The sequence below is a fragment of the Centroberyx gerrardi genome, chromosome 17 (assembly GCF_048128805.1).
Source record: "Centroberyx gerrardi isolate f3 chromosome 17, fCenGer3.hap1.cur.20231027, whole genome shotgun sequence".
Taxonomy (NCBI): Eukaryota; Metazoa; Chordata; class Actinopteri; order Beryciformes; family Berycidae; genus Centroberyx; species Centroberyx gerrardi.
This window is the reverse complement of record NC_136013.1, coordinates 24,423,284-24,451,107: the sequence shown is the minus strand read 5'-3', so window position 1 is coordinate 24,451,107 and position 27,824 is coordinate 24,423,284. Positions and strand designations below refer to the sequence as shown.

The 27,824-nt window shown below is 39.7% G+C and overlaps 3 protein-coding genes across 3 annotated transcripts; 2 read left to right on the top strand and 1 right to left on the bottom strand.

Annotated features, from left to right (window-relative positions):
* The first annotated feature begins 3,267 nt into the window (after positions 1–3,267).
* Positions 3,268–11,512, top strand: jkamp (jnk1/mapk8 associated membrane protein). The gene is made up of 7 exons (XM_071897164.2): positions 3,268–3,352; positions 4,219–4,298; positions 5,159–5,313; positions 5,865–6,071; positions 6,615–6,796; positions 7,893–7,969; positions 9,264–11,512. Exons 1-7 carry the CDS (start codon positions 3,349–3,351, stop codon positions 9,480–9,482), a joined length of 924 nt encoding a protein of 307 aa, XP_071753265.1. The 5' UTR covers positions 3,268–3,348; the 3' UTR covers positions 9,483–11,512.
* A 4,107-nt stretch (positions 11,513–15,619) lies between these two features.
* On the bottom strand, positions 15,620–18,577 carry fam241a (family with sequence similarity 241 member A). Its single transcript, XM_071897169.2, has 2 exons — positions 18,373–18,577; positions 15,620–16,274 (listed from the first exon to the last, which is right to left on the bottom strand). The coding sequence occupies exons 1-2, from the start codon at positions 18,508–18,510 to the stop codon at positions 15,951–15,953; spliced, it is 462 nt and encodes a 153-aa protein (XP_071753270.2). The 5' UTR covers positions 18,511–18,577; the 3' UTR covers positions 15,620–15,950.
* A 1,100-nt stretch (positions 18,578–19,677) lies between these two features.
* Positions 19,678–23,391, top strand: lrit3b (leucine-rich repeat, immunoglobulin-like and transmembrane domains 3b). Its single transcript, XM_071897171.1, has 5 exons — positions 19,678–19,787; positions 20,619–20,993; positions 21,761–21,846; positions 22,324–22,617; positions 22,895–23,391. The coding sequence occupies exons 1-5, from the start codon at positions 19,678–19,680 to the stop codon at positions 23,389–23,391; spliced, it is 1,362 nt and encodes a 453-aa protein (XP_071753272.1).
* The last annotated feature ends 4,433 nt before the right edge of the window (positions 23,392–27,824 follow it).

Genomic DNA, 27,824 nt, shown 5'->3' with positions numbered 1-27,824 from the left:
CTGAGGTTATATCCAAAAACACAACAACCACATAGAAAAATACAATGCTTTATTGGAAATTCATAATGTACAGCAAGTAGACTGAATGGCACAGACAACTATGGGAGGCAACAACGGCCCCCAAACTACACCCCACCCCAGCTAGATGCAAACCCCAGTTATCCACTACACTCAAGGAGATTCAGTGTTTAAAGCTATGAGCTATCACTACAAACAGGTATACACTACAACCAACCGTGAACGGCCTGTACAGCTTAGGCTGGCAGGCGGAGACCTTCACTGACGTGCAACACATGTGATTCAGAGCACACAGGGATCAGAGAGTCTACCAGAGAGTCCCACCCCAGCTATCCAACCACTCCCACCTGCTGTAACGTCATTTAAATGTTTAACAAAACTAGTGCAGTGGCCGTTCAAAACGTGCCTGTCCGAAACGGGCCGATTGCTGCTTGCAGCTTTCTCGAGAACCGCTCGTGCCCGTAGTGCAGCTTTCTCGAGAACTGCATGTGCCCGTACCGCTTGAGCCCTGCTGCTGCACAGAGCGCTGTTCGCTTGTTTATTCAAAGTTTAGTAATATTGAACGTGTCGCGTGTCCAAATTGCACCAAATCCGACACTGCACGTCCTTGGGTCCCCAGCAATACACCCGCCAAGTGTGAAGTAGATCGGACGAACGGTTCTCGAGATATGCAAAGGACACACACACACACACACGCACACGCACACTCACACTCACACTCACACTCACACTCACACACACACACACACACAATCACTCACTCACTCACAGACAGAGATTCCTCGAATTAGTAGATACTGTAGATAGAGAATATTATGACATGAAGCCCCTGGAGCCAAAGACAGGTATTTCATTCCTCTATATCGTTACATTAGAGAACACTGACAACCTGTAAAAGACTGTAACTGTAACCAAGAAAAGAGTAGCTAGGCTACACAAGACGATCTTGCTATTATTAAGATAATGCAGCTAAAATGCAGTCTCCAATGCACTTGTATACTATCGCCCAGTATTCCGTTTACAAACGGTGGTATGGTTGTACAAATTAATTATGGGAAATCAATCACTGTGAAAGGTATAATGCTAACGACGTAAAAGTAGCAAGCTAAGCTAATATGTAAACAGTGAGGCATCTAGCAACTCCAACTGCACTGCGCATGGTCGTTGACCTCTTAAAATTAACATTTTTTGTCACGCCTGCTTGATGACGACACACGTGAGTCTCAGCCTGTTACAGTTGTCTACACTAGACTGCATACGGTATATCAAACAATACATTTCTTCAATATCCGAATGTACAAACAAAAAAGCTGTTAAAACGTATAACCACCTTAAGCTTTACAAGATATTTATTTAACTATTTCTTTTCTTTATTTTTATCTTTATTATTAACCTTTAGTCCCCCTGGCATGTTTTTGTGATCAAGTTGTATACACAAAGTGTTGAGAACTTGTTGATATTGTTGTTGTATGTATACTAAAATAGTAATTTTACTTTTCTACGCTTTTCTTAAAGGACTCCTCTCAGATTCCTCTTGCTTTTGATATAATTCAGGTATTCTGCTTGCGAGTTACCTTCGATTTGTAATATTCCAATTAAGGAGACAGTCACCTACCTGGGAATAGCCATAACAAAAACCCAGAAAGCTATGTGAGTTGAACTTTGTCCCGATTTTAGAGAAAACCAGGAAAAAACTTCATCAATGGCTTCAGAGAGAGAAGGGGTAGAACGTTACTCTCTAAGGCGGAGGGTATCTCCAGGCTTACCTACGCTGCTATTTCCCTAGATGTTGACAAAAAATTGGTAAAGATATCGACCAGTTGCTTTATAACTTTATTTGGAAAAATAAAACTCATTATATAAAATGAATAACTATAATAATGGTGGCCTCAATTTTCTTGATTTTAGTACATTAAACAACACCTTAATTGGATTAGGCATTACTTAAAAAACCCTACCTCGGTTTGGAATTTTATTTCTCATCATGTCATCTAATTGGGGTGGTCTGAAATTTGTTCTACTAATATTGATCGGATTCCTGTCTCTCTCTCAAATTTCCATAAGCAAGCACTTTTGGCATGGTCTCTTATTTATAAGCATAATTTTTCTCCAAATAGATATTTTATATGGAACAACAGAGATGTATGTTACAAAAAGAAAACTTTGTTTTTTGAAAATTGGTTCAGGAATGGTATTGTATTGGTGAGTCAACTATTCAATAAGGAGGGAAAGCTATTTGGGTACCAATAATTTCTCCATCATTATAAGATCCCTGTCAGTCCTAAACAATTTGCTATAGTCTTTGATGCCATTCTATCTGGTGTTGTCATGCTCTATAAGGATAATGTTTCTCTACCTTCTGCTGTGACACCTTCGCTTGATCCTGTTGACACACCTATAGGAAAATTATGTTTTCAGCCTGGTTCCTGTAAAAATAACAGAAAAATCCGCACCTTGTTCCAAACTGAATGTGTTTCTGTCCCATATGTAATTGCTACCTGGAATAAGTTTGTTCAGGACATATGTTGGGAAAAGATTTGGTCTCTTTCTAATAGATATCTACTGGTTAACAAAGTCAAAGAAATTTCTTTTAAGATCATTCATCGCTGTTACCCTGTTAAGACATTTCTGGTGAGATTCAAGAAGGATATTGATGTAACATGCACTTTTTGTAACCTGCACCCAGAGACTGTCTACCATTTGTTTTGGACTTGTGATCACACAGAGTCTGTGGCAAGGCATCTGTCGTTTTATGCTGGACTCTATCTATAATGGTTTTGTACTTTGCTTGAAGGATGTATTGTTTGGATTTACAAACTATAGGAAAGAATTAGAAAATGAGTATTTTGTGTGTAATCTTATCATATTGCTGGTCAAGTTTTATATCCGTAAATCCAAGGTCTTAAAAATTAAACCCCTTTTTTGTAGGAAGCAGAGTCCTACATTAGAACATTATCTACCTCATGTAATAGAAAAGCTGTGAAAACTTTAAACTTGTGCTCCAAATTTAACGTCTTCATGTAATGTTTAAACTGCATCATTTTCTTTTTGTACTTTGCACTTTTGTTTGTAACCCCTGGCGTTGTATGTTTGTTTGTTTGTTACTTTCTGTTATTGTAGCCTACTGTTATTGCATTTATGCTTCCGGATATCTCTGTATATCTGATATTGATAATAAAAAGTTTTTTTTTAAAAACGTGGGGGAAAAAAAAAAGCACAGTTGTCTTCCGGTTTGTGCTACCTTGGTTAAGTTCGGTTCCGGTTAGGGGTTATCTATTACCAAATGGGAATATTGTAGCACTCTTGCTTTTAATCTTTATTTAGGCCAAAATGGGTAAGTTATAGTTGCATGTAGCTTCACTGTGTCGTTTTTCTTGTCATCTGACGCCAGTTAGCTTGCTAGTTTGACCGCTGCTGTATGCAACATTATTGTTGTACCTAGCTACATTGTGAGTTAACGTTAGCTAGCTCTTACTAGCTGACTGGCTAACGTTAAACCAGCCAAAATCCTTAGCTAGATGACGTAGCTTTTAGTTAGCTAAAATAATAACTGTAAGCATGTAAATTTCACCAGTGACCAGTTAAGTTGTATTGTTGATAAATTGCGGACTTTGTGAAAATGTTTACTTTCCTGGTATCTAAAGCTCAAACTAGCTAACCTTGATCAACACTGGATATTTAATAACGACCACCGGTGGAGATAACGATACACTCTTAGCACCCAATACATTTTCCTTTTTCTTTCTCTCTTTGTACGTGGATGTTGTTAGTTTAATGCTGCATTCAGGTATGTGGGGAAGATGGTAGATACGAGCTTCCCACTTGAAAATACTGTTCACCTCAGCTTTTAGATGGTAGCCTAAATACTACTAGAAGATATTGTTCTGCTAAGCTTTCAACTAGTAAATACTACTAGAAAATACTGCTCACCTCAGTTTTCTTTTTTAATTTTATTTTTCAAAAACAAAATAACATACACATGATGCAGAAGACTATTACAGGCAATTGATACAGTGTTTGGTTACTCCCCCCTCTGTCTCCATATGGGAAATTTGTGAGGGTTATTCCCATTTGATGTGAAGAAAGCATAATGTTGCATTCATGTCATATGGGAATAATAGAATGACTTTAGACCCCATTTGAAGCTGTCAAAAGAAGCTTCTGTTTATTGCAATAGTAATTGTTTTTATCTTGTTGCAGCTGTGGCCATGAGCTCTACATGTCCGGGCCTGTACTGTGGCAGGATAATGGTCAATGGATCAGTAGAGGAAGAGTGTGGCGTGAGTACAAAACGACAGACTCAGTACTCATCATTGCCATACGTTTGAGAGATAGAGTTCAGTTTTATTAGTGGCTAATTCAGTCCCCTGTGCTGCTGGAATATCTCTCCCTGCAACAGAGTGGCACTAGTGAGGTGTTTGGGGAATGAGAATCATTCCTTAGTATGTGTCAGGATGGTATCACATACCTATAAAATGAGTATGGTACACACAGAGAAAAATAAGATTAATTTACACAACATAACACAAAATAATAACATCTCTCTGGATAGCCATCCAATTAAACATTTATTACAGTCTGTATTACAGTCAGTTTTTAATAGTTACATTTCATTTAAATATTGCAATGTACTACCCCTTGTATTAATCTGCTTAATACCTGTTGTCAGTTCTTGTCTGTCAGGAATGGATCACTGCTGAATTTTGTGTTTGTAAAACCACACACACGCAAATACACATATGTGCGATGAAGTAACTGAATAAAATACACTGAATACGTACCGTACACTGCCAGTCAAAAGTTTTGACACGCATTTTTCTTTATTTTTACTATTTTCCACATTTTAGAATAATAGTAAAGACATCAAAACTATGAAATAACACAAATGGAATTATGCAGTGACCAAAAAAGTGTTAAACAAATCAAAACTACTAAGTCGCCACATTTTTCCTTGATGGAAAGACAAAGGCTTTGGAAAGAAATTCATACATAGGCATCAACTTCATGATTTATATTTGTCGAAGAAACAAATTTCAAGCATTTAAGCGTAAGGCATGAACACATACGGTCATATGGCGTGCTTGCCTGGTCCTAATCACGTCCATCTCCTGTTTTTCTGTCCTCCCTCCTGTCTCGCTAGGTTTGTCCTCGCGGGGAACGGACAAACCTCCAGAAGGTGTGTGAGCGCTGCACAGAATCCCCCGAGCTCTACGACTGGCTGTATCTGGGCTTCATGGCCATGCTGCCGCTGGTACTCCACTGGTTCTTCATAGAGTGGTACTCCGGAAAGAAGAGGTGTGGCCGCACAGACAAGGATGCACACATACACATACTGTACTTCTGCTTCCATCCATATGGAAGGGATAATGTAGCAGAACTGTAACCATAGAAAGCTTTAGTTTAGTGTAGTTTATTTGACAATCAGTATTAAAATTCACATTACAAACGTGCAATACATTGTCAAGGGTGACACATTAAAGTCACAGACTTATCTCCATTGATGTTTCAGACAGTGACAAGATGTCAGCAGAATGGTCCTTGATACTAAAAAGACAATGGCAAAATGGCTGCCAACCATCAGTGTTATCAGTTCTTCTCTTCTCACCAAATACCAAATACCATTTCATTTTTTAGCACATTCTTATATCATACATATCATTTATTTTTCTTTGTCTCAGTGTTGGTTGTGTTTTGCTTAATACCCCTCCCCATTTGCTATGTTCTTACCATTCTTGCTATATTCTGTTTTTCCTTGCTGTATCTGATTGCTGTCTTGCTGCTGCAACCCCACCATTTCCCAACAATTCAAGTTTTATCTTATCTGGTGTTATTTCATGTGTCCTCAGCTCCAGCGCTCTGCTGCAGCACATCACAGCCATGTTGGAGTGCAGCGTGTCGGCTGTGGTCACCTTGCTAGTCAGCGAGCCGGTGGGGATGCTCAGTATCCGCTCGTGTCGCGTCCAGATGCTGTCGGACTGGTACACCATGCTGTATAACCCTAGTCCAGACTACGTCACTACGCTGCACTGCACACAGGAGGCCGTCTACCCACTGTAAGTAGTCAAGGGATAATCGGTCGGTGATAATATCGCGATATTTTGGCAGGATGGCATCACAATATAAAATTTGGGATATCACCCAAGTCTAGTCCAGACCAGGGTGAGAAACTTAACTTGTCTTTTGTGCTACCTTGATCTGATATTCAGGGGCATTGTGGTCCTTTTTGAGAGCAATGTTATTACATTTGCATTGCTTCTTTACTTACTTATTCCCAACTGTTGGAAATGAATGAATGAGTGTGAATTGGCTAGTAAAATAATGAAAGATGGTGATTTTGGAATGGCAAACAAAAATTTTGTTTCCTGCCCTGCTTGTAGCATTGCAATCATGCGTCTACCTTGCAATGATACATGTGAAAACTATCTATAGTGAAGTGAATGCCATGATAGACAGGGGATTTAAAATGGAAGCTGCTGTATGAAATTATGTGTCCATAGTCTCAATTTGTCTTTCTTCTCTCTCTCTACATCATGTTATTATGTAACCCATTGCATTGTGTATTTAATTGTATTCCCTCTTTTTCTCTCTCTCCTTAGCTATACCATTGTGTTAATCTACTATGCGTTCTGCCTGGTGCTGATGATGCTGCTGCGCCCCCTGCTGGTGAAGAAGATCGCATGTGGTCTGGGGAAGTCAGATCGCTTTAAGAGCATCTACGCTGCTCTGTACTTCTTTCCCATCCTCACTGTACTACAGGCTGTGGGAGGCGGACTACTGTGTGAGTATTATTATAAGAAGTACTAGTAGCAGCAGTAGTAGTAGAAAGTATCTCTAGGCCTCTATGTTTATCATTATGCAAAAGCCGCTCAGAAAGTGTCTCTCTCCCTAACCCACTTTGTCAAACACTAAGCTATGGGACACCCAGAAGTCCACTGGCCATTCAGCAGCATGGGTCAGTTCATTGAAACATCATTGTAGCCCATCATTTCTGGTTTTCAGCTCCTAGGTCTACATCCCAGATTCATGCTTACTCCTCGCTGACAATCGATCCAAGCTTGTTTCTAGAAACGTTTTGACTATTACTTTTAGATGAGAACTTTTCTTCTCCCAGGTCTAAGTTTGAGACCACATGTAGGGAACTTTCTTATAAGTTCATACCTCATGACCGATATACAATGTACCATGAGTTGACTTAATTAATACTGCAGTTTATCATCTGTGGATTATAAGACTGTGTGCAATATTAGTATAGTTTAGGGGACAAAATGACCCAAAAACAGCATATCTGTTTGCTAATGCACATGAACACCCTAAGATAAATGCATGTTTGCTCTATTAAATGGTTGTTGGGAACAGTGTTGACCATCAGATGAGTACATAAATTGGTCTTGGTATTATTTATCTTGGTGATAATGCCAATGTAACCATTATAGAAGTCAGTTGACGTTACATACATCAAGTTCTTCTTGCCTTTTGGTTTTGATTTGGAGTACTGTGAATGGGTTTTGGTCTGTCAGACTCAAAGTCTTTGGAAGCAACCAACTGAATCAGAACAACAGAGTTCAGTCAATAGAAAAGAGCTGTGGAGGCAGACAGCTGGTCTACTAGGTCTACAAGACAAAGTTGCTGAATTTTTCCATTTGGCCTATGGGCCATCTTGTCGGCCCGTAGCCAGGTTGCATAAATGAAAGCCTGTGATTCCATACAGTGAGCATTCTAGATTAAATCATAAAACATTTGAATATGACCAAATTATACTGTTATTAATCTTGGAAACTAAAATCACAATTCAAGATGAACTATGCAGCTCTGGTTGGTTGATTGATTGATTGATTGATTAATTGATTAATTGATTGATTGATTGTGTCTTCCAGACTATGCGTTTCCCTACATCATACTGGTCCTGTCTTTGGTCACCCTTGCTGTTTACATGTCTGCCTCTGAGATACAGGTAACAACACTCATTTCACTGTGCGTGTGTGTGCATAAATACACATACATACAGTACAGTGGATATAAAAAAGTCAATACACCCCTTCAAATTGTTATGTCCCACCATCATGGTACATGGTATGCAGAACATTATGTCGTCATTGTGGCGTCTGTCTGTCTGCCTGCCTGTCTGTGTATAGACATATTCTTGTGAACACAATAACTCAAGAACAATACATGATAGAAACTTCATACTGATACCACAGGTTCCCCCTACACAGTACATGATCTGATTAGATTTTGGAGCACATTGCTGCATACATTTGCATATTAATGAGGAAAAACAGATTTTCTTCAAACTACTATATTATAAGACAAGCCTGTTGACAGAAATATTTGCACATGCAATTTTTAATGCATTTAATAGCTTAATAAATGACCTTGTTAGCATAACTGGTTATGTTTCATTTAGCATAACCAACTATCCATAGTATTAGCATGACATCATATTAATTGCCACAGCCAGGTGACAACAAAGCAGCTGGAGACAGCATCGCTAACAAACTTTAGCTATCGCTAGCTAGCAATCAGATTCTGTCTGATTCAGACTCTGTCTGTCAGTTATGGTATGCTGTTTTCTACACTGGTTCAGTAACAACATTAATAAAAAGGCTGATCTTAGATTTTGCAGCATGCCAGCTGGTAGGAAACACGAAGGGAAAGCAAGCGAGAAGTCAGTGGAGGAGAGATCTGTGGCTAACCCAGTGTTACGGAAAAATTTACATCCCCTAAAAAAATCTGTTTCCCATGGTGGTGTCTTTGCCTCGATTTCACGCCAGGGAAGAAAATAACAAAATCATTTCAATTTTTTGTGAATTGTTTTTTCTATCGCTGGCTATTCAAATGGTAAAACGTTTTAAAAACACTTCACAGGATAACAGAGAATGGAAGTAGCCTACGGAAAGTAACCTATAGCTAGTTGCCTTGTAATGAGTGGAGACTTGTATTTGATCTCACAGGTGTTGATTCTATAAGGAAGTTGTCAGGCATTACATTAGTCTACTAACCCCCAGCATAATTTCTTTGTGCAGTGGCAAAACAACAACACACTACCAGGGAAACCCATTTTTTAAGCAATAACAATTTTGGCACATCACCAGTAATGTTAACCTGTCTTGACTTTGACTAGCTTTGTCTATCATGTTGGGATCCAGATGTCCATTAAACCAATCTTTCCATCATATTTCCCCTTTTTTTTTCTCTCTCTCTCTCTTCTTCCTTCTCTCTCTCTGTACACCCACCCGCCCCCACAGTCTTTCAAGAACCTGGTAGCTAAGAAGAAGCGTCTCGTCGTCCTGTTCAGCCATTGGCTGCTCCACGCTTACGGTATCATCTCTATCTCCCGATTGGACAAGCTGGAGCAGGACCTGCCACTATTGGCCCTTGTGCCTGGCCCCGCCCTGTTCTACCTAGCAACAGCCAAGTTCACAGAGCCAAGCCGGATTTTGTCTGAGGGCGGCAACGGACACTGATTTGATTTAATGGGAAAATCCAACATAAACAAATTTTACACGGTTCTGTATCTCCTACAAATCAATTTTTGAAGAATTCCGCAGAAGAGCCATTAGTAGATTGACGACCATACAATTGGTTTTGAATGGTGTTAATTTACCTGTGTTCAACCAGTAAGTGGCCACACAAACCTTAAATTCAAACAAAAAAATGAAAACACCAAAATTAGAGTTATGAGGTTTTCAACATGGCATATTATGTTATCCAATATTTGGACATGACTTCATGGTCAAGGCAAAATTTTAGTACAAAACAGTTGAAGTCGGACAGTTAATTACGCCTACTATAGGTTAGGTAGGTAAATGCATTTTCTATTTTTAGAGGAAGGATCCAATTCCATTCACAACTATTAAACAGAAAACATGAACACTGATCTGCGTACATCCTGGTTGGTATTACGGCATCCCATTTGACTACATCTACATCAAAGTGCAGTAGTGCTTCCCATCCACATACAACAACTACGTGAGGGTGAATATGTAAGTAGGCTCTGTGGTTTTGTATTCTGCTGAATGGTTTTGTTATATTTGTCCTTAATAATAATTACAGTGTCCAAATGTGATGAGCTGCTTGCTCACAGCACTGAAATATGGAGAGCCAGCTGTCACTTGTGTTATGTTATTTAGCTACAGACAAATGTTGGTAGGCTGCACGATGCTGGAAAAAATGTATTTCCAAAGAGTCAGGAGGGTGGCATATTCAAATGCTTAGGGTTTGTTTTAATTTGAATATAATGAAAAGATTTCTCCAACATTCTCCAGCAATTTGATTTGTATCTGTAACACCTTTCTCAGTGCAATTTTTATTGTTTTTATTTTTTCTCCCAGTCCTAAACCTAGGTCTGATCTTTAAAATGGGCCTGGGCTGGTTGAGTAGAAGGGCAGAGTTTTGTCTTCTGTATATTGTACATTGATGTAAATATATGCTTGTAAATATTGAATGGTGTACTTAGTGTTGAATGTCTTTGGCTAGATTTACACAGGCTCAAACAACAAACAGTGAGCGATCGTTATAATTCACAATCTACCTACCTGCATTTTTTCAAGAGGTTCTTGAAAATGCCGGATCTATTTTGTGAACTATGCCCTCCTTCAGCATGAGCTGAAAGCATGTCAATTAAATCAAATATAGACACAATTTGGATAGGAGACAGGTTAATGCCAGATTTAAAGGGGGACATAGCTGTCTAAACAAGAATTATTAAGATTTCATGCGGTTTATCTCTGTTTATACAGTGATGAAAAGATTGGATGTTTTTACCTGTGTAAATCCAGCTATAGGTTCCCCATTCTTTTTTCTGTGTAAGAAAATGGATTGCATGTGCCAACAGTTTTGCCATTGCTTCTCAAGTGGAGACAACATTTCTTAAATAGAACTGCTACTGTCTTTGGAATGTGACCATTATTTTCACGAAAACTGCTAAAGCGTGGAAAGCATGTTCCCAGAAAATGATATTTTTCTGGCATGTCTTAAAGTAATAATTCGTGACATTTTCATAAAAATGATTATCTGTTGTTTTTTTTTTATCACTGATTGATATAACACAATAGTGATTTAACCTACAGCCAGTTCATGAACCTTTACATTGTTTGTTCTAAACAGCTGGTGTCTGGTAGCTAATTCTCTGGCGTACAGGAAGTGATGCGTTTTATGTTTCCGGTTTGTTTGGAATCAACAGAAGAAGAAGAACTGGGTAGTTAGCATGAGCAGCGATAGCCACCATGGCTGAACAGACAAAGACGAGCGCCACCTGCCTGTTTGATTGACAAGTGATCTCCAGGAAGTGCAGTGCAAAAACACCACAGGAATTTGGCACCAAAGATGGGGAAAAAAAAGGAGAATCTTGCGAATTACCACTGAGAAAATGTGATTGTACATAAGTTTAATTTAGCAGTTTGTATTTAATGATGCATTTTCAGTCTGTACTGAAAATGTGTAAAAACAGAGCTGGACTCTTTTTTTTTCAGATGGTTATGCAGTAAATTATAAATCCACCTTTGAGTGTATATGCTACCTGAATGTGTATGTGCGTTTTCTTTTTATTATTTTTTTATTTAACCTTTATTTTATTAGGCAGGTCACTTACGAACAAATAGAAATAGGCCTATAACAGTTTAGATCAGCCTGATCTCCTCCCTTGAATAAAGGATGCACTTTGGCAGCTCTCTGAGCCTTGGGTATTTCTGCAGTACGGAAAGACAGATTGAGAAGATGTGTGAAAGGCGCTGCAATGATAGGGGCAGCTAATTGTAGGAAAGGAAATTGTAGGTACCATCCAAGCCAGGTGGCCTTCTGGGATTCAGATTCATAAGCTCTTTTAGAACCTGAGACTCAGTGGTAGGCTGCAGGGAAAAGCTATATAAAGGGACTGGTAGGACAGAACTATTGACATTAGATGTACTGGAAGACATAATCTGGCTAGAGGGTGTTGAACTGGGTGGGCAAATACTCATGGCTTTGTCAAAGAGAAAGAGTCTAGGAGAAGTCTTCAACAGCAGCCTCAAAGACTGCAGCAGACTCCATCAAAGCCACTAACAGTGAGCTAGAGAATTGGCTTAGGGCAGTGGACAAATCTGGTCTCCCAGGCAAATTCAAAGCCTGGAACTACCAACATGGGATTCTCCCTAGGATTCTCTGGCCCCTGCTGATATATGAAGTTCCGATGTCAACAGTCGAGAGCTTCAAGAGGAGAGTCAGCAGCTATTTGCGGATGTGGCAGCTGTCTTTGTTCTCCTGCTTAGGGAGAGTTATAATATTAATTGGACTGCCCCAGAACATAGGATTTTTTAAATTGAGTGGTATTCCTCTGTCTACTACTGGCTTCTTTTATCAAGAACACAAAATGGGAGGGGGGAGGGAAGAGGAAAGTGGGGTGGGTTATTTACTGTTACATATTCATGTGATATAACACATTTCTACGGAAGAGGATTAGGGCCACGTGAAAAATGTATTTGAGTTCTGAGTTTTAAAGTCAGAATAAAGTCTGAATTCTGACTTTATTCCCAGAATTCTGACTTGTTTCTCAGAACTCAAATACATTTTTCACACGTGGCCCTACTCCTCTTCCATACATTTCTGATACTCTAAATGACAACCCAATGACAGCCAAACAACACATTTTGTAAGAACATTAACTTTTATTCATACGTTACAATAAATTTAAATAATTTTTCTAGTTATGCATAAAACTGTCAGTGCAAATGCTTTAAAAACAAAGAAATAATTTAAGTTAAAAATAACTTTCAAAACAATTTCTTAAAAGGAGGACAAATGCAGCATGGCTACATTAATTCATTGGTAAACGTTATGCCACCATCAGTGATTCGTGATATGTCAGTTTTTCCCTGGAAAATCTTCAGTAGTGAAGTTGAAACTAAAACCACACCGATCGTGTGACGGCTACAATTTCAATCTTAATGTTCAAACTTTTACATTAGTGTCCCGTTAGCGCTTACACAGGAAGAGACATTACCAAACCATTCAAAGAAAAAAAATCATTTATCCTGAACATTTTAACATTCTTAACATTGTCTCAACTAAACACATGATCTGTCGGCATCAGTAAAATGTACTAATGGCTGTAAAAGAATAGACTAGACAAAAATAAGCTATGCTCAACTTAAAAGAAATTTCCACCCTCAGATCCTCTTACACTGTTCTATATCACCAATCTGTGACGTTCAATGCAGTTATTTTGTGATGAAGTGTTGTAATTTACTTTTTTGGTGTACCCACTTTCCCTCAACCTGCCTCGCCTGCTTCGGTGGAGAAATTGGTCTCTCTCCTCTTCTACGATGGATTTCTCCCTGTATGATTGTTGAACGTCTCTTGGTACAAAATGGCGGCTCTAGAAAGAAGCCCTCGCTCTTTGATTCTGAGGGACTGACACCAAAACCTGACGTTTACCATTGACGTTTTAGATCGCTGAAACATTTTCTTCATTATTTAATTGTTTTACATCAGTAGTCTGAAAGTCAATGAGAACTGCTCTGAACTAGGTAAGTTACTCATTTATACACCATTGGTGTTCCAGCCAGGCTAATTTCTGAGCCCACCTTTCTGAGGTGAAATCATCTATGAAACCCCACATAAACTGAATGAAAAAAGTGCTTTTCTGATCTGATAGCCTGCTTCTCGTCAGTTCTAGAAAGACTTTTGGGAATGATAGGTCACCCAAAGAAAAAAAGTTGTAAAAAGTTGTCCGGGTGCGTTCACACCAAGCATGTTCTGAGCAGTTTACAGAACTCTGGAGTGTTTTCTCCTTTAGTTCTGTTCATTTGGCGAGACCAATGCCATTCAGTGAACCAACTGTTGAGCCTAACTTTGCCAATCAGTACAAATAAACAATGCCAAAGTTAGGCTGCCATGCTTGTCAAAATGAAAGATTACTGAACACACACCTTTTGGGAGTAAAGTTACTACTTTCAAGAACCTACAAAAACACTCATTTCTGGTTGTTTAAAGGCATCCAGATACAGCCTACAGTAAGAATCTTGCTTTTGCTTACAAGAAACAACTGAATGATAATGGCCACACAGACTGTAATTCTCTCTATTGGCTTTTCCTTACTGATATGTCTTTTCACCACCATAAATCAAAGTATTTCTCTACAACAATATTCAATTCATTACAACCGTATTCACACATATGAAAAAGGATATTACAATTACAAGGGCTGCATCAACAACCACATAGTAATTACCCATACTGTGGTAATTGAAGGCTTACTACAGTGTTGAGAAGGTCATCACCATCACCCTTACCATTACTGTGGGAGCAGTGATAGCTTTAGCCCAAATACCAGAAACAGTTGATAGCGTTCCACTAAAGAATGTCTTGGCTTCAGCAAGCTTGCATGTAATGCTACAGAAAATACAAACACGAGTCTACAGTAGTCTGGAGTATTTGTGCCATACTATTTTAAGTTGCAGTACTGGTTGTGGTATTTTGGGCACATGCCGGCTATGAGTAAATAGCCTGATGCATGTTACAGCTGTTAATGTAGTAACTTCTCATTCATGTGATAATTTGCAGCTAATAGTGTAATCATCCTATCAACAATCAACAAAGCCCTATAACTATAGTATAGCCTAAATAAAAAGATACAAAAATCGTTTTGTGCCAAATAACCTGGACATTAAATTAAAAAAAAATAACGGAGGCAACTGCTACGCCTCCTCACAGCATGTGTAGCCTTATGAATGACAAAATACTGTATGTACTGTTGCATGGAGGAAATACAGTATATGATGATATGGATGGTTGGTTAAAAATGAAGAATATGAGACTAGCTGTATTGCTTGTGGTACATTCCCATGTCCGTACCCATGCAATGAAAAGGGCTTCCACTTCCACCCAGCATGGGGTGAATGTTGTACAGCTTAAGGTTTTTTATAAGATATCAACATGTCTGCCTGTCGTCTTCACATTCAGTGCTTTGTTTCTTATGATAGAGCGTTGGATTCATATAGGAGGCACATAGCAAGGCCGCATACCTTTGTAAGTGAAATACTGCACACAGAGCTGCGTACATTGTTACTGTCATTTTCCTCAGTGCTGGGATACCCCTGCCCTTCTCCATATTCTATAGCCTACAGCTCCCTCTTTTGGCCAGTTGGAATATAACACGTTCCTTGCAAAATAATGCTTAAAATGGGCCATGCTGCCCATGGCACAATTCATGTTTAAAGTCGCAAAATGCAACTTTTTTCACATGAACATACCAATAAATTTGCTCTATTATATATTATGAGTCTGCGTCTGTCTGTGATCCTGTATGTTCATGCATAAATCCCCTGTTTGCGTGAAACCTGCTTTTCAATGATGTTGGGATGTTTTAAACCATTTGCGGCGTGAGTGTCATATGGGTGTGGCCAGCAGTGAGCTGGTTGTGGCGAGTGGCCACAGAGTATGTTAACTCACAGCAACAGCAACAATGATGGGAAGCAGTATGAAAAGAAAAAACAGCCTGTGGAGGCTTTACAGATGCCGGTTACCTCAGCCTCAGGCTAGATGACAGCTGAGTGACAAGTGTTGGGGTGGGAACTTGACCAACTGAGGGCAAGAAGGGCAGGACTAACAATACAATTCCTGCCTCACGGTAACACCAAAAACTGCATGAAAGCATCACTCTTGTTACTGCGGCAGGAGAAATTCCACACCGTCCTTTGAGAAAATATCCTGACTGATTGGTTGACCTCATTTTTGGAGTTACGCTGATTGAAAAAAAGCTTGAAACCCATTACATAAATCCCCTAAGTGCCCATCGGCCATAATCACGACCGCAGGCTAAAGCCATTTCCACAGCCATCCACCCTATGAGCACAATTTCTGTCCTTAGACAGTCCATTACCACTAAATGAGTCCCAGAAGAGTGAGCATTAACCAAAGAAAACAGCATGAGACTTGACTCAGATTGTCAGCTCGGATTACTTTTGGATGTAGATGATGATGATGCACAGAGTTCCCACCAATCCCAGAGCCTGGATGCCCAGGAACCAGAGCAGGAGCCAGAAGAACACGATCACCACCGGCTCCACGATCTTCTCTCCAAAGTACATCTGGCTGAAGCCCATACCGCGCAGGCACTTGTTCAGCATCCCGAACAGAGTCCCCATCCGCTCGCAGTCGTCCAGTTGAGGCCTGGTGGTGGGGTCGTCCACATGGGGCCAGCGGGCGGTGGGGTCACTGGAGGGTTGCGGCCGGGCCCTTGGGTAAGCAGCGGGTCTTGGCCTGGTTCTGCTGCTGTCACCCTGTGGAGGCAAAGCTCAGGTCAGGCTACCCACACACTCAACGTCAGTGTGGCCAATTCTGGACAGCGTTCAGCCGAAAAATTCAATAAAATAATTCATCCTGTACTGTTTTCATGCAATTTAAAAGAGTAACTAAACCCCCAAACTGTGTAAAGCCTGGCATCTAATGGTAAATAGCATGCTACTGAAACTGCCATCTGCTATTGGCTGATCTTTGGTGCCAGGTGATGTCACTACCTGTTGTACTCTATAGAAGGTGACATCACCTGGCACCAAAGACCAGCCAATAGGCCCTTTTCACATCGTCATCGTCAACAGCTAAGCATTACAACTTCATGTGGCAAGTTTCTTTTTGCGACTTATTGACAAACCAATCCAACAAAAGCAACAAAATTGTAGTGGTTACTAGCACTAGATACATAATGTAACAATTAAAAAATGTTGGGCAGGTTGTGGAGCGATTTCGTGAAGGCCATAGCTGGCAACAGGAAGTTGTAATGCACCGCAGAATGCAGAAGCATTGAGAAACAGAATGTGAAAAGGGCCTATAGCAGATGGCAATTTCAGTAGCATGCTTTTTACCATTAAATGTCAGGCTGTACAGATTTGGGTTTAGTTACTCTCTAATCATCCACTTTTTTTCTTCTAGTCCATGCAAATTGACAATAGCACAAGTAGTTTTGAAATTCAAAAACCTCCTTAATTCAGTTGATGTCGGCTTCAATACTAAGCCTTCCTCTAGCTTTATAATGTTACAGATACCTGTAGGAGTTGTAGGCTAGATACTTAAAGAGTAACCAAACTCAAATCTGTGTAAAGTCTGACCTCTAAAAGCTAAAAAGCATGCTAATGAAATTGCTTCAAAATGGTCAGTGTGTGTGTGTCCGGAATTGGCCACAGTTCCATGAATACATTCCATCTGCAGGCTTTTGTAGCCAGAGCTCACATACAAATATATCACCACAGGCAGGAAAATAAAATCACACAGAGTTTGCACACTGATTTGATAAGAAAATGTTAGATACCATGGTAAGGTCGTAAGTCATAAGACAAATCCTATGACTTGCATTCCAGCAAAGCGTTACTTCCAGGTCAATTACACGGAACATTTACATGCATTTACATGCCAGTGAATACACAAAGACTGGCATAAATCACATAATGAAGTCAAACACTGGTTGTGAGTTGTAAAATGTGGTATTACTTGTTAGTCAAGAGGACCAGAAAGCAAGCAGTAGCACTCTTACTTAATACACTAATGCTGTCACCATTGTGAACTGTCAACTAATGTTAGATTCAAATACAACTAACACAATAATAAAGCCAGACGCCTAGTTATCTATCCCGTTCCTCATTGCTGATGAACAATGCATTTGTTTGTTAACATAATTTGTCATCACCTACACAATTAGCTGAATTAGACTAAGCATTAGTATGCTTCTGGATTAGGCCTATGTGGACAGAACATCTCGCCATTTAAAAATCTACCAAATTAATGTTGTTGTGCTTGCGGGCATAAACAAACACACACACACACACACACACACACACACACACACACACACACACAATAAGACCTTAGCAAACGAATAGGAGCCACTATTCAATTTGGTGTATATAGACACAACACACCAAGCAGGAGTTATATCAATAATATTTAAACTTCTAATACAGTTTCGCCTGTTGTTTCTACAGTCCAAGAAAATACACTGCGGAGGGCGGTAGCGAGCAGTATGAACCAATTCTAAAAGTTGAAATTTGATTAATGTAAGTGCTGCTTGGTGAATCATATTGTGCCGAATTAAATAGTGGACCCTAATGATTCGTAGAAGTTCTTAAGTAATGTTCTACCATTTGCTTATATGCAAGGACACATTAAATTGTCCGATTTTTGAATAGAGTTTGGCGTGACTTTCTCTCCTGTAACGGCTACCGGGGCTAAATTAGGCCCAACAATGAAAGTATCCCAGTGACAATGGAAGTTGTGATGAACTAAGGACAGTAGAAAACACACGGATCCTCTCTTTCATATGACTCAACTAAGGTTAGCATTGCTTTGAAATCTAAAGTACAGTAACAGCTAGCTTGTTTACTTTACCAGGTACTGCTGCTGTACGGTTTGCCTTGCAGTGTGAACGGGTTGATGCCATCTTCTTTGATTCGCTAACGTTAGCTCTTCAAATTCACGACGATTACCAACATAATGCTCATTCATAGGTGGTGCTGCGGCGGACATTTTGAGTACTGTCAGAGAAAATTATCTACTTAGCTTACTAGCCAACTCGACATGAGCAAGTCGGCTAACGCTAACTTTCAGAAATCAAGGCATGCGAGTGATTGGGAGTATGCAAGTGACGGCCCGCCCACTTCCTGGTCACGTCAGTTGCAATCGCTAGGAAAAGGCGTGCCATGCTGCATTAATATCCTACAGGAAATGTAGTAAATATGAACTTTCTAGGGCCTAGGAACTTGAGGTTTGGTTTTGTGATGGACCCCGATTTTAAAACTTTGAAATCACCTATTTTTATAGACTTGCTTTTATGTGATGCCTTTTACCCAGTTATTGTTACTCTCATTGTCTTAGGGGACGATCACACCGAGAAGTGTCGCTAGAAACGCGTCGCCACCAAAACCATTGTTTTCCAATGGTACGGCGCGCCTGGCGCGTCGTGTTTTTCTATTATTCCTTTAGGACTTGAACGCAACATAAAATATCATAATGTATACCAGTGTGACGATGATGTATACCAGTGTGGATATTATCCTGCATTCACGTGCTGTCAGATATATCAGAAAAACTATTTGCTGCTTGGAAATTTCACATTAACGCCACTGAAGGTCAGATAATGAAGCTGGAAAGTCTGAGAAAATTTTGCTACCAAAATTTCCAAGTGATGATGCAATGATAACCTTTAACCTTCTCAACAGGGCAGAAAAATCTAATTTTGTGACAGTCAACCCCCCCTCCAACTACTATCTGAGTAACTTTAAATGCCTAAAACAGGTTAGGAACAGAAAACATATTATGGAACAATATCAGACATGAATATACTACATTACTAATATATATAATCATTTGTTTCTATTTTAAATCTTATGCTGTATGAAAATTAATTGCCACCCTATGTCATAGACTTTTCCCACTTTTAGATGCAATAAGTACAAATAAAATTACAAATACAATCAAGTTCATTCCAGGCTGCTTGATCTCTTCATGTTGTGATTTCTCATTCTGACAGTGAGACGCAGGATTAAATGCTGTTTGTAACCTGCGTAATCCCAGCTAATCTGGGCTTCAGTTTTCACTGTGCGCTGTAGACAAAGTCTGAAGCTGCACAGGACCTGGACTGGGAATATGGAGCAACAAAGGGCTTCTGAAAACGCGGAGCTTGTCTGGTGAAGGATGTATCTACTGCTCCTTGTTCACATCTTTCAGTCGTCTCTGTTGGTGGTCCACTCTTGTCCGTCTTTGTGTGCCTGCGTCTCCGGAAGCAATGGAATAGGAGAGCTCAGGTTGAGTGAGGCTGGCTTGATTCAGTTCATTTTACCTTCCTCCTTGTTCAAGGGTTTCTTTGGTGCATGGACTTCACTCATTTTAGCCTGTAATATTTTAGGTTATTGTTGAGCTGTAATATCAGTGCAGCTCTGTTGGAACCAACAGTGTTGTATGCATCAAATTGCTGTAAAGTAAATGTAAACAAATCTTTAAAAATGCAGTGTTTGTCAGATGATGGCATCACCTAATGTCAACAAATATTTTGTCATCAACTGGCATTGCATATTGCCAGTGAAAATTGTAATTATATGCTCTCCCATGCATACGTGTTTACAGCGTTGCGGTAATAGTGGTAACACGTGTACAGTAACACGATTACACTAATCTTGTCACAATCAAAATCGGTACCTGCTATCCAATAATGTCTTGAATAAAACACATGCTGACAATCATGCTTGTAAATATTGATTCAAAATGCATCCGTAAAATTAGAATAATTGCCAGTTGAACATAATATTCTATAGATTTTGGAGGCAAAGTCATCCAAAAGTAATAAGATTGCATTCGTGAGTTGGAGTAATCTACTGGATTGTATTAGTGACTGCAACTAAAACAACCTTCCTAACTGCTTTATCACACAAGCAGTGTTTGAATAATGTATTAAAACAGATATTAATACACAGAGTGGGAATCAAGCCATGGCTTACAGATGTTTGCATAAATTGTATCAACTTTCCATCAAATAAAGAAGGAACACTATCATCCAGAAGGAAGCACATCAGCTAAACTTCTATGGCACTTTCATCTGTCCAAACTTTAGACCTTACAAATTGTGTTTATCATGTCAGGTCGGTGCAATGCAGTGACCCTGGAATTTCAGCTGTTCCCATTAACGCCCCGGCCGACACAGTCAAACTGCGTCTGGAGAAGACCTCGATCTCCAGGGTGCACAGGGCAGCCTTCTACAACCTGTCAGAGCTGCAGTTCTTGTGGTTGACTTACAACTCCATCACGTCCATCCACCCCAGCAGCTTCGTCAACCTGAAGGCCCTCCGAGAGCTGCGGCTGGACGGGAACCTCCTGTCTGCGTTCCCCTGGGAGGGGTTGAGGGACATGCCTCGCCTCCGCACTCTGGGCCTGCACAACAACCGCCTGTCCAGCCTTCCTGCCCACGCTGCTCTCTTTCTCCCCAACATCACCTACCTCGATCTCTCCAGCAATAGGTGTGTCCGTATGCGAAGGGACTATGTATTGGTAGCTAGCTTTCAGGTGACCCTCTGGTGGCCATATTGGAGGTCCTCAGCTCTTGACAGTGGCTGTGAAATGCTAATTGTTTTTCTAAATGTATAACTTGGCCGTCTCAACACAATTCAATAGACATGGTTAATTTCTGTGCTGTTTTTGACTGAACTGATCATCACTGATATCTGACTGATTTTGTGTTTATAAAATGTCAGCTTGTTAGCTAGCTAACCATAGTGTCTTATTGTTAACATTTCTGATTTGCAAACTAGCTAATGTTTCTAGTAGAAGCTAGCATCAGTAGTGGCTTGTAGGCCTAGATGTATGTTAACATTAACAGCAGTTGCTTTGGATTAGCTTGCAAGCTAGTTAGCTAGCTAGCAAAGCCAAAAATCAACAGTTTGTTCAGGTGATGACCGTTGTCAAGCTACAATTTGTAGTAGAGACTAGGGCTAAAGACAAGACAGTTTACTGTGTCACAATTTGGAAACAAATTTACCTTACCAGACTATTCACTTTTACTTCTAACACTGACCTACACCCACACCACAATAATCTTTTTCATGTATCTAGCCTGGTCATTATTTAGACATTATTTGCGCACAGCCAATTCTCAGATGGTCCTCCATGATGGTGTTTAACCACTCCATAGTCTTTTGGAGAATAAAATAAACTAAGTTACTTCTCTTCTCTTCTCTTCTCTTCTCCTCTTCTCTTCTCTTCTCTTCTCTTCTCTTCTCTCCCCCAGGTTAACAATATTGCCTGCTGAGCTGCTGGACCTTTGGTTCCCCCTCCCAGGACAACAGGGAAGCCCTGTACAAAGAAGAGTTTTAGGTAGAGTATGTTTTGGAATAATAGAGAGGCATTTCATTCTGTATCTGAATAATGCAGCTGCCCTAACCATTCGCCTTTATACACATTTAGGTTATAGGGCCTACTCAGGAAGCACTCTGTGGAGGACAGTGAGGCAGATGTTAACAGAGGCAAACTCAGCTGATCTTTGAACAAAAAAATGTCATTTCAAATGTCATTTCTACTTTCATAGGAGAAAAAAATGAATCTGAAAACCCTGGATGTTTCCTTTAATTCAGTTGCTGTAGCCTTTGATTTGGACTTTGTTGGGTAATTTGGCCTCCAGCTCTGCTTATCACTTAACAATATTAAAATAATTTTGTTGTATATAATGTTTTGGTCCAAATACAGGTTGAGCCACTGTTTACTGCTGCCTCACTGTCAGGTCCCCCACCCTGAGTATGATGTAAATCAATTATAGCTGCTGTGTGAATGAGGCCAATTGTCCTGGATGCCCAGGTCTCCATGACAACCCCTGGCTGTGTGACTGCCAGATCTCCATGGCGATGTCCTTGTCCATGTCCCTGGGAAGTCCTGTAGCTCTCATGGACCAGCTGTTGACTTGCAGCAGGTCTCTTGGCCAGTCAGGGACGCTGCTAACCCAGGCAGACCTGTCCCGCTGTATGAGGCCCTCAGTCCAGCCTGCAGCCACCAGAGTGGTCTCTCCACTGGGCAGTAATGTAATCCTTCGCTGTGACGCCACTGGCTACCCAACACCAACTCTGACCTGGATCAAAACCTCAGGCTACACTGGTAAGTATTCCAAGGTCACTCCCAGTTGATGAAATTATATTAATTTAATTTGAGGATCAATCAAATCATGTTTGTCATTCTGTATAGATTGCTGCCAACAAGACATATCAGGCAACTCTGTACAGCTGCCGAAGAGTTTGGAGAGTTGTAAGTGGTATTACCTTGTCTTATCAAAGTTGTTATTTTTAGTATGGTGAGGAAAGGTTAGGTTGATGTAGTGGCAGGCTGCCATGTTAGAATAGATATAGGGGAAACACTGTACGCCATTGAAGTTAAGATTTTGCATCTTTTTATGTTCTAGTTATGCAGGACTCTCCTCGAGTGGGAGTTCGTTGGTCGATCATTAGTCTAAATGGGCTATCATGGAAAGATGCTGGTGAGTACCGCTGCCAGGCACGGAACATGGCAGGAACATCCGAAGCCCCTATTAAGCTGAAGGTGGTGGGAGTCATCGGAGGATCCCGTTCCCCAAAGATCAAGTCCCAGAAAACTCCACCTAGATCATCATCAAAATACAAAAAACAAAAGCCAATGCCTTTTCCAGCTGCTACTTCCACCTCCACCTCCAAGAAGGATAACCAGATACTGAAAAATGTCACACTATCTACTCCCATTAACAAGACCCGGATAGCTCCTCTTCTTGTGAGGAAAATGTTTCTCACAAACAAGTATTTCAAAAGGCGCACAATGAACTTACAATTGGATGCAAAGAGAAAGACCCAGATGTCCATCAAGACTGCACCTGAACCCCCAGAAAAGTCTGCTAATGCTTAAAGCTCAGAAACAGTTGTATGAGATCCAAATTAGTGGCTCCATTGTCACTTGGTTGACCTCAACAATGGGTTAAGATAGAAACTAAACTTCAACCAAAGACACAGTATGTTGCTTGATTGTGAAACGTGGTCCAACTGAGGTCAAGATGATTTTAATAAAGATAGTATGATCTGATCTGCGTGTAACAGAAGTGGGGACTCGAGTCACAATTTGAATTGCTTGAGACTTGACTTGATGCATGAAGAGAAGACTTGAGACTTGGGTTCTGGTGACTTGGGACTTGACTCTGACTTGTACTTTGATGACTTGAAAAGGTTTCTGAAGTCTTGACAAAAGATCTTGTGTTTGTGTAAATGACTTAGATTGAAAGTGATGAGATTTGTTCCAGCAGATGACTGAATTAAATTGTGTTTTCTGAATTTGTATGGAATGATTGAAATTATTGAAGTTGAAACTGATTATAGAAATCAAACTCATGATGCTCTTACCAAGTTTTTATCCTATTAAAACCATATTGCATTGAAAAGTCCTAGATATTTAGTTTTCTTTAAGATATTAAATTGATACTGGACTCTTGATTTGTTCTGACTTGACTTGCTGTTCTACATTTAGACTTGAGACTTGACATTAATGACATGGACTTGACTTGGTAATCTACATTTAGACTTGGGACTTGACTTGAGACTTGTACCTCAAGACTTGAGACTGACTTTGGGACTTGACCAAAGTTGACTTGGTCACACCTCTGCAGTGAAATAAACAATGAAGTAATTTTCCTTGAACATGAGTCTTTCTGTTGCCACACAAGTCCTGTGAGTCATAATCACATATTGCTGTTGTCAGGTGAAAACCTTGTTTTCCTTTTCAAGAACTAAGAAAAACAGCCTTGTTTTTTAGCTTGATGGCCATACATTTTGGAGTTTATCCAATTGGGTGTGAAGGATTTCATCAGCCCACGGCTTGTACAATTTTCTCATCCTTTGGAGGAACATGTGATCCTTCAAGCAAAGTTAAGCATGAAAATCACCAAAATTGGAGTTACAAGGTTTTCATACAGCACTAACAATATGGTCCTTTAGGAAAAACTGATGTAATGATTAGTAATAGTGTAGGCTGCAGTGCTGTGACTGGGCTGTGTGAACCTCAGTTTCTCAGAATGTATTGCCATAGCAGCCTCATAGTTTAATAATGGTAATAATAGTAATAACATATTTGAATTATTTAGATTGCGAGATTATAAACATAGCATAGTCTGTAAATTGGAATAAATTGTTCTTTTAACTGCACTGGATTTCAAAGGAAAACTAATCTCAAAATAACTGTAAGTATTAAGATTATGTTCAGTTTGAGTATTTGAGTGAATTACGTTGACAATTAAAACTTGGATCAGTAACTTTTTGAAGGTAACCCAGACTAAACTGGTCATAGCCTCTCTGTTATTGTACTTTTCCACTTTTCTGCTTGGTCTCATAATATTAAGAGAAATGTCAATCATATACTTGTGTTCAAATGTTTTTGTGATCACATCTTGTTGTTTTTTTGACATTGAAAATGTTCGCATCAATACAAGTTATGGTTCTGATCTGCTGAATCAGTGTCATTACTTCACTTGGACATGTGAATCATTGGGATGATACTGTTACCAGCACTTGAAAACAGAATGGTCAACTAATTTCTCTCTTTTTTGTAACTGGGCTATAGTGTTTCCTTTAGTATGAGTAGATGCCATTGGACTGCACTAAAGACCCAGCGCTCAAAACATCACAAGGTTTAAGGTTTAAGGTAATTATATTGATCTTCCTGTACAGTAAGTCCTAACTTTTTGTAGCTTTGTGTGTGTGTGTGTGTGTGTGTGTGTGTGTGTGTGTGTGCCAGTAGGTGGCACTCTATAGATACACTATGTTACTCTGCACTCAATGGTAAATGACTTAGTCCAATCAATCTGCCTTAAATTTATTTGTTTTACAGACCTGTATTTTTGTGTCAAGCTGACTGATTGATGGTTATGCGGTACATCATGATCGCATACCTGCACTGAATTGTCACTGCATGTTCATTACGTGTGTGTGTGTGTCTCTCTCTGTGCGTGTGTGTGTGTGTGTGTGTGTGTGTGTGTGTGTGTGTGTGTGTAAAGGAAGAAATTATGGAGTATGAAACAGCACTATAGGCTATTTACTCAAGTTAAACACATGTAGTCATAAGATCAGAACACAGCGCCTACATGACTATGCAATAACCACAACACCAGACCCATACTTATTGCTTTAGCCACTGCCAAGAAGACCATACTTATGAACTGGAAAACTAGACATAAACTCAACACAACACATTGGCTAAACCTGCTTACAGAACACATCTCAATGGAAAGACCAAATTCCACTCTTTGAAGCAACCTGGACCCCTCTTCTTCTTAAAGCATTAAACTTACTAACAGCTTTGCCTGTGAACTAGTGCCCTCAACTCAACTCACCAATTTACCAACACATACTTAAAAGATACTCATACTTATTTTTATTTTATTGTATGTATGTATTTATTTATTTTATTTATAATTATCATTATTATTATTATTATATTATTTTATTATTACTCTTTGCTTTATTTTTTTTTGTCTCACCCTTTTCTATCACTTGCTTTAAATTATATCTGTTTAATATGTTTGATCTTCATTAATTTGACTGGCCATCGCTTATTGTAATCATTCATTTTTCATTGCCATTCTCTCCCTTTACCAACCCAGACCACCTAGCTGACCGAACATCTGAATCTCAAGCACACAAGCACATGAACCAATGCACAGCTACCAGCACACTCACTAACAATCTTACCTGACATCTTACACACAGACACACACAAACACTATCTCCTCCTTATTTTTATATATATATATATATATATATATATATATATATATATATATATATACATATATACATAAATCTTTTTCTCCTCCCCCTCATTATTTATTTATTTATTCATTTACTTATTTTGTTAAAATTAGCTAGTATTATTTAGCTATTACTTTCCTTCTTTTTTTAAAATGTATTTTTTATTTTTTATTTTATTTTCTTATCTACTTATTTTCTCTCTCCTCTTTCCCCTCCTTCATGGCCGGGGATGCTGGCAGGGGCTCCCTGGGTACAGGGTGCGGCGGGCGTCTCTGGCCCGGGCCCCGCCCTGCGTGTTGGGGGGTTGGGGGGGGGGGGGGGGGGGGTGAGTGTTGTGGGGTGATATGAGGGGAACTGGGGTCTCTCTGGGAAATATCCCCACATCATACAAAAGGGGAAAATAAATAAATACATAATATAATAATAATAATAATAATAATAATAATAATAATAATAATAATAATAATGATGATGATGACAATAATAATAATAAATAAATAAATACAAAATATATACCCCAAAAAATAAATAAATAAATACATAAATAAATTAAAAAAAATAAAAAATCTGACCAAGATGAGCATAGAGCACAACATGGGCGACCTGTGATGGGCAAGCTCCCTCCTAAGGGTCTGGGGGCTGCCTCAGACGGGTGCACCCATGAATGCTGGTCCCCTGACCTCTGTCCCCCTTGTCTTGCCTTCTCCTCCTCTTGTGTTTCGGGGGTGCCCGCCCTGTGGTCGGGGTTCGAAGCTGGGGAGGCCGGCGGTCACTGTATGTGGGAGCCCCCCCCATCCCCCTCCCTCACCCCCACCCTACCACCCTACCACCCTACCACCCTACCAGCTAAGCAGGTTAAGGTAGTATAGCAGTACTGCCCGGGTTTGAATCTTGCCTAGGTTTTCACATTATGCTGCCTCAAAGAAACATTTTTATCTCTTTTAAAGCGGTAACCTACAAGATCCCTGTGGGGTTTTTTTCCCCCAGAGATCACCTGTCAATCAGACTGTGTCCAGCACTGTGACGTCTTTTTCCTTGGATTTTCTGTTGAAGAAGTTTGAGTTTCTCTTTCCTTTGTCTGTTCAGCCATGATGGCTTTCGCTGCTCATGCTAACTAGACAGTTCTTCTTCTATTTATTCCAAACAAACCAGAAACATAAAATGCATCACTTCCTGTGCACCAGAGGATTTTTCTCAGGAAAGAGCTACCAGACACCAGCTGTTTAGAACAGACAATGGAAAAGCTTTCATGAACTGGATACAGGTTGAATCACTGTTGTGTTATAGCAACAGTTTATAGAGAGTAGCAAAACGAAAGTGTATTTATATGAAAATGTCACAGATTATTGCTTTAAATAGAATTTGGCAGTTTATTTACAGTCGATACAGGTTATAAGGGTGGAGCATCTTATGCAGTTATTTAAAGATTTAAGTATGGATAACTCTCAGGCCCAGTATCATAAAATTGCCACCATCCGTTTAAACCCTCAACAAACAGTTCAAATCACTTCAGCTGGCAGCTCAGTTGCCACGTGTTGTGTTTCA

Bases quoted from the DNA above. Each gene is read 5' to 3' on its own strand.
- fam241a (XM_071897169.2), bottom strand. From the start codon at position 18,510: ATGTCCGCCGCAGCACCACCTATGAATGAGCATTATGTTGGTAATCGT. The intron at 16,275-18,372 runs GTAAAGTAAACA...TTGCCTCCACAG, and splicing joins CCGTACAGCAGCAGTACCTG to GGTGACAGCAGCAGAACCAG.
- jkamp (XM_071897164.2), top strand. The intron at 6,797-7,892 runs GTGAGTATTATT...TGTGTCTTCCAG, and splicing joins TGTGGGAGGCGGACTACTGT to ACTATGCGTTTCCCTACATC. The intron at 7,970-9,263 runs GTAACAACACTC...CCGCCCCCACAG, and splicing joins TGTCTGCCTCTGAGATACAG to TCTTTCAAGAACCTGGTAGC.
- lrit3b (XM_071897171.1), top strand. From the start codon at position 19,678: ATGTATCTACTGCTCCTTGTTCACATCTTTCAGTCGTCTCTGTTGGTG. The intron at 20,994-21,760 runs GTGTGTCCGTAT...TCTCTCCCCCAG, and splicing joins CTCGATCTCTCCAGCAATAG to GTTAACAATATTGCCTGCTG. The intron at 22,618-22,894 runs GTAAGTATTCCA...ATTGAAGTTAAG, and splicing joins CAAAACCTCAGGCTACACTG to ATTTTGCATCTTTTTATGTT.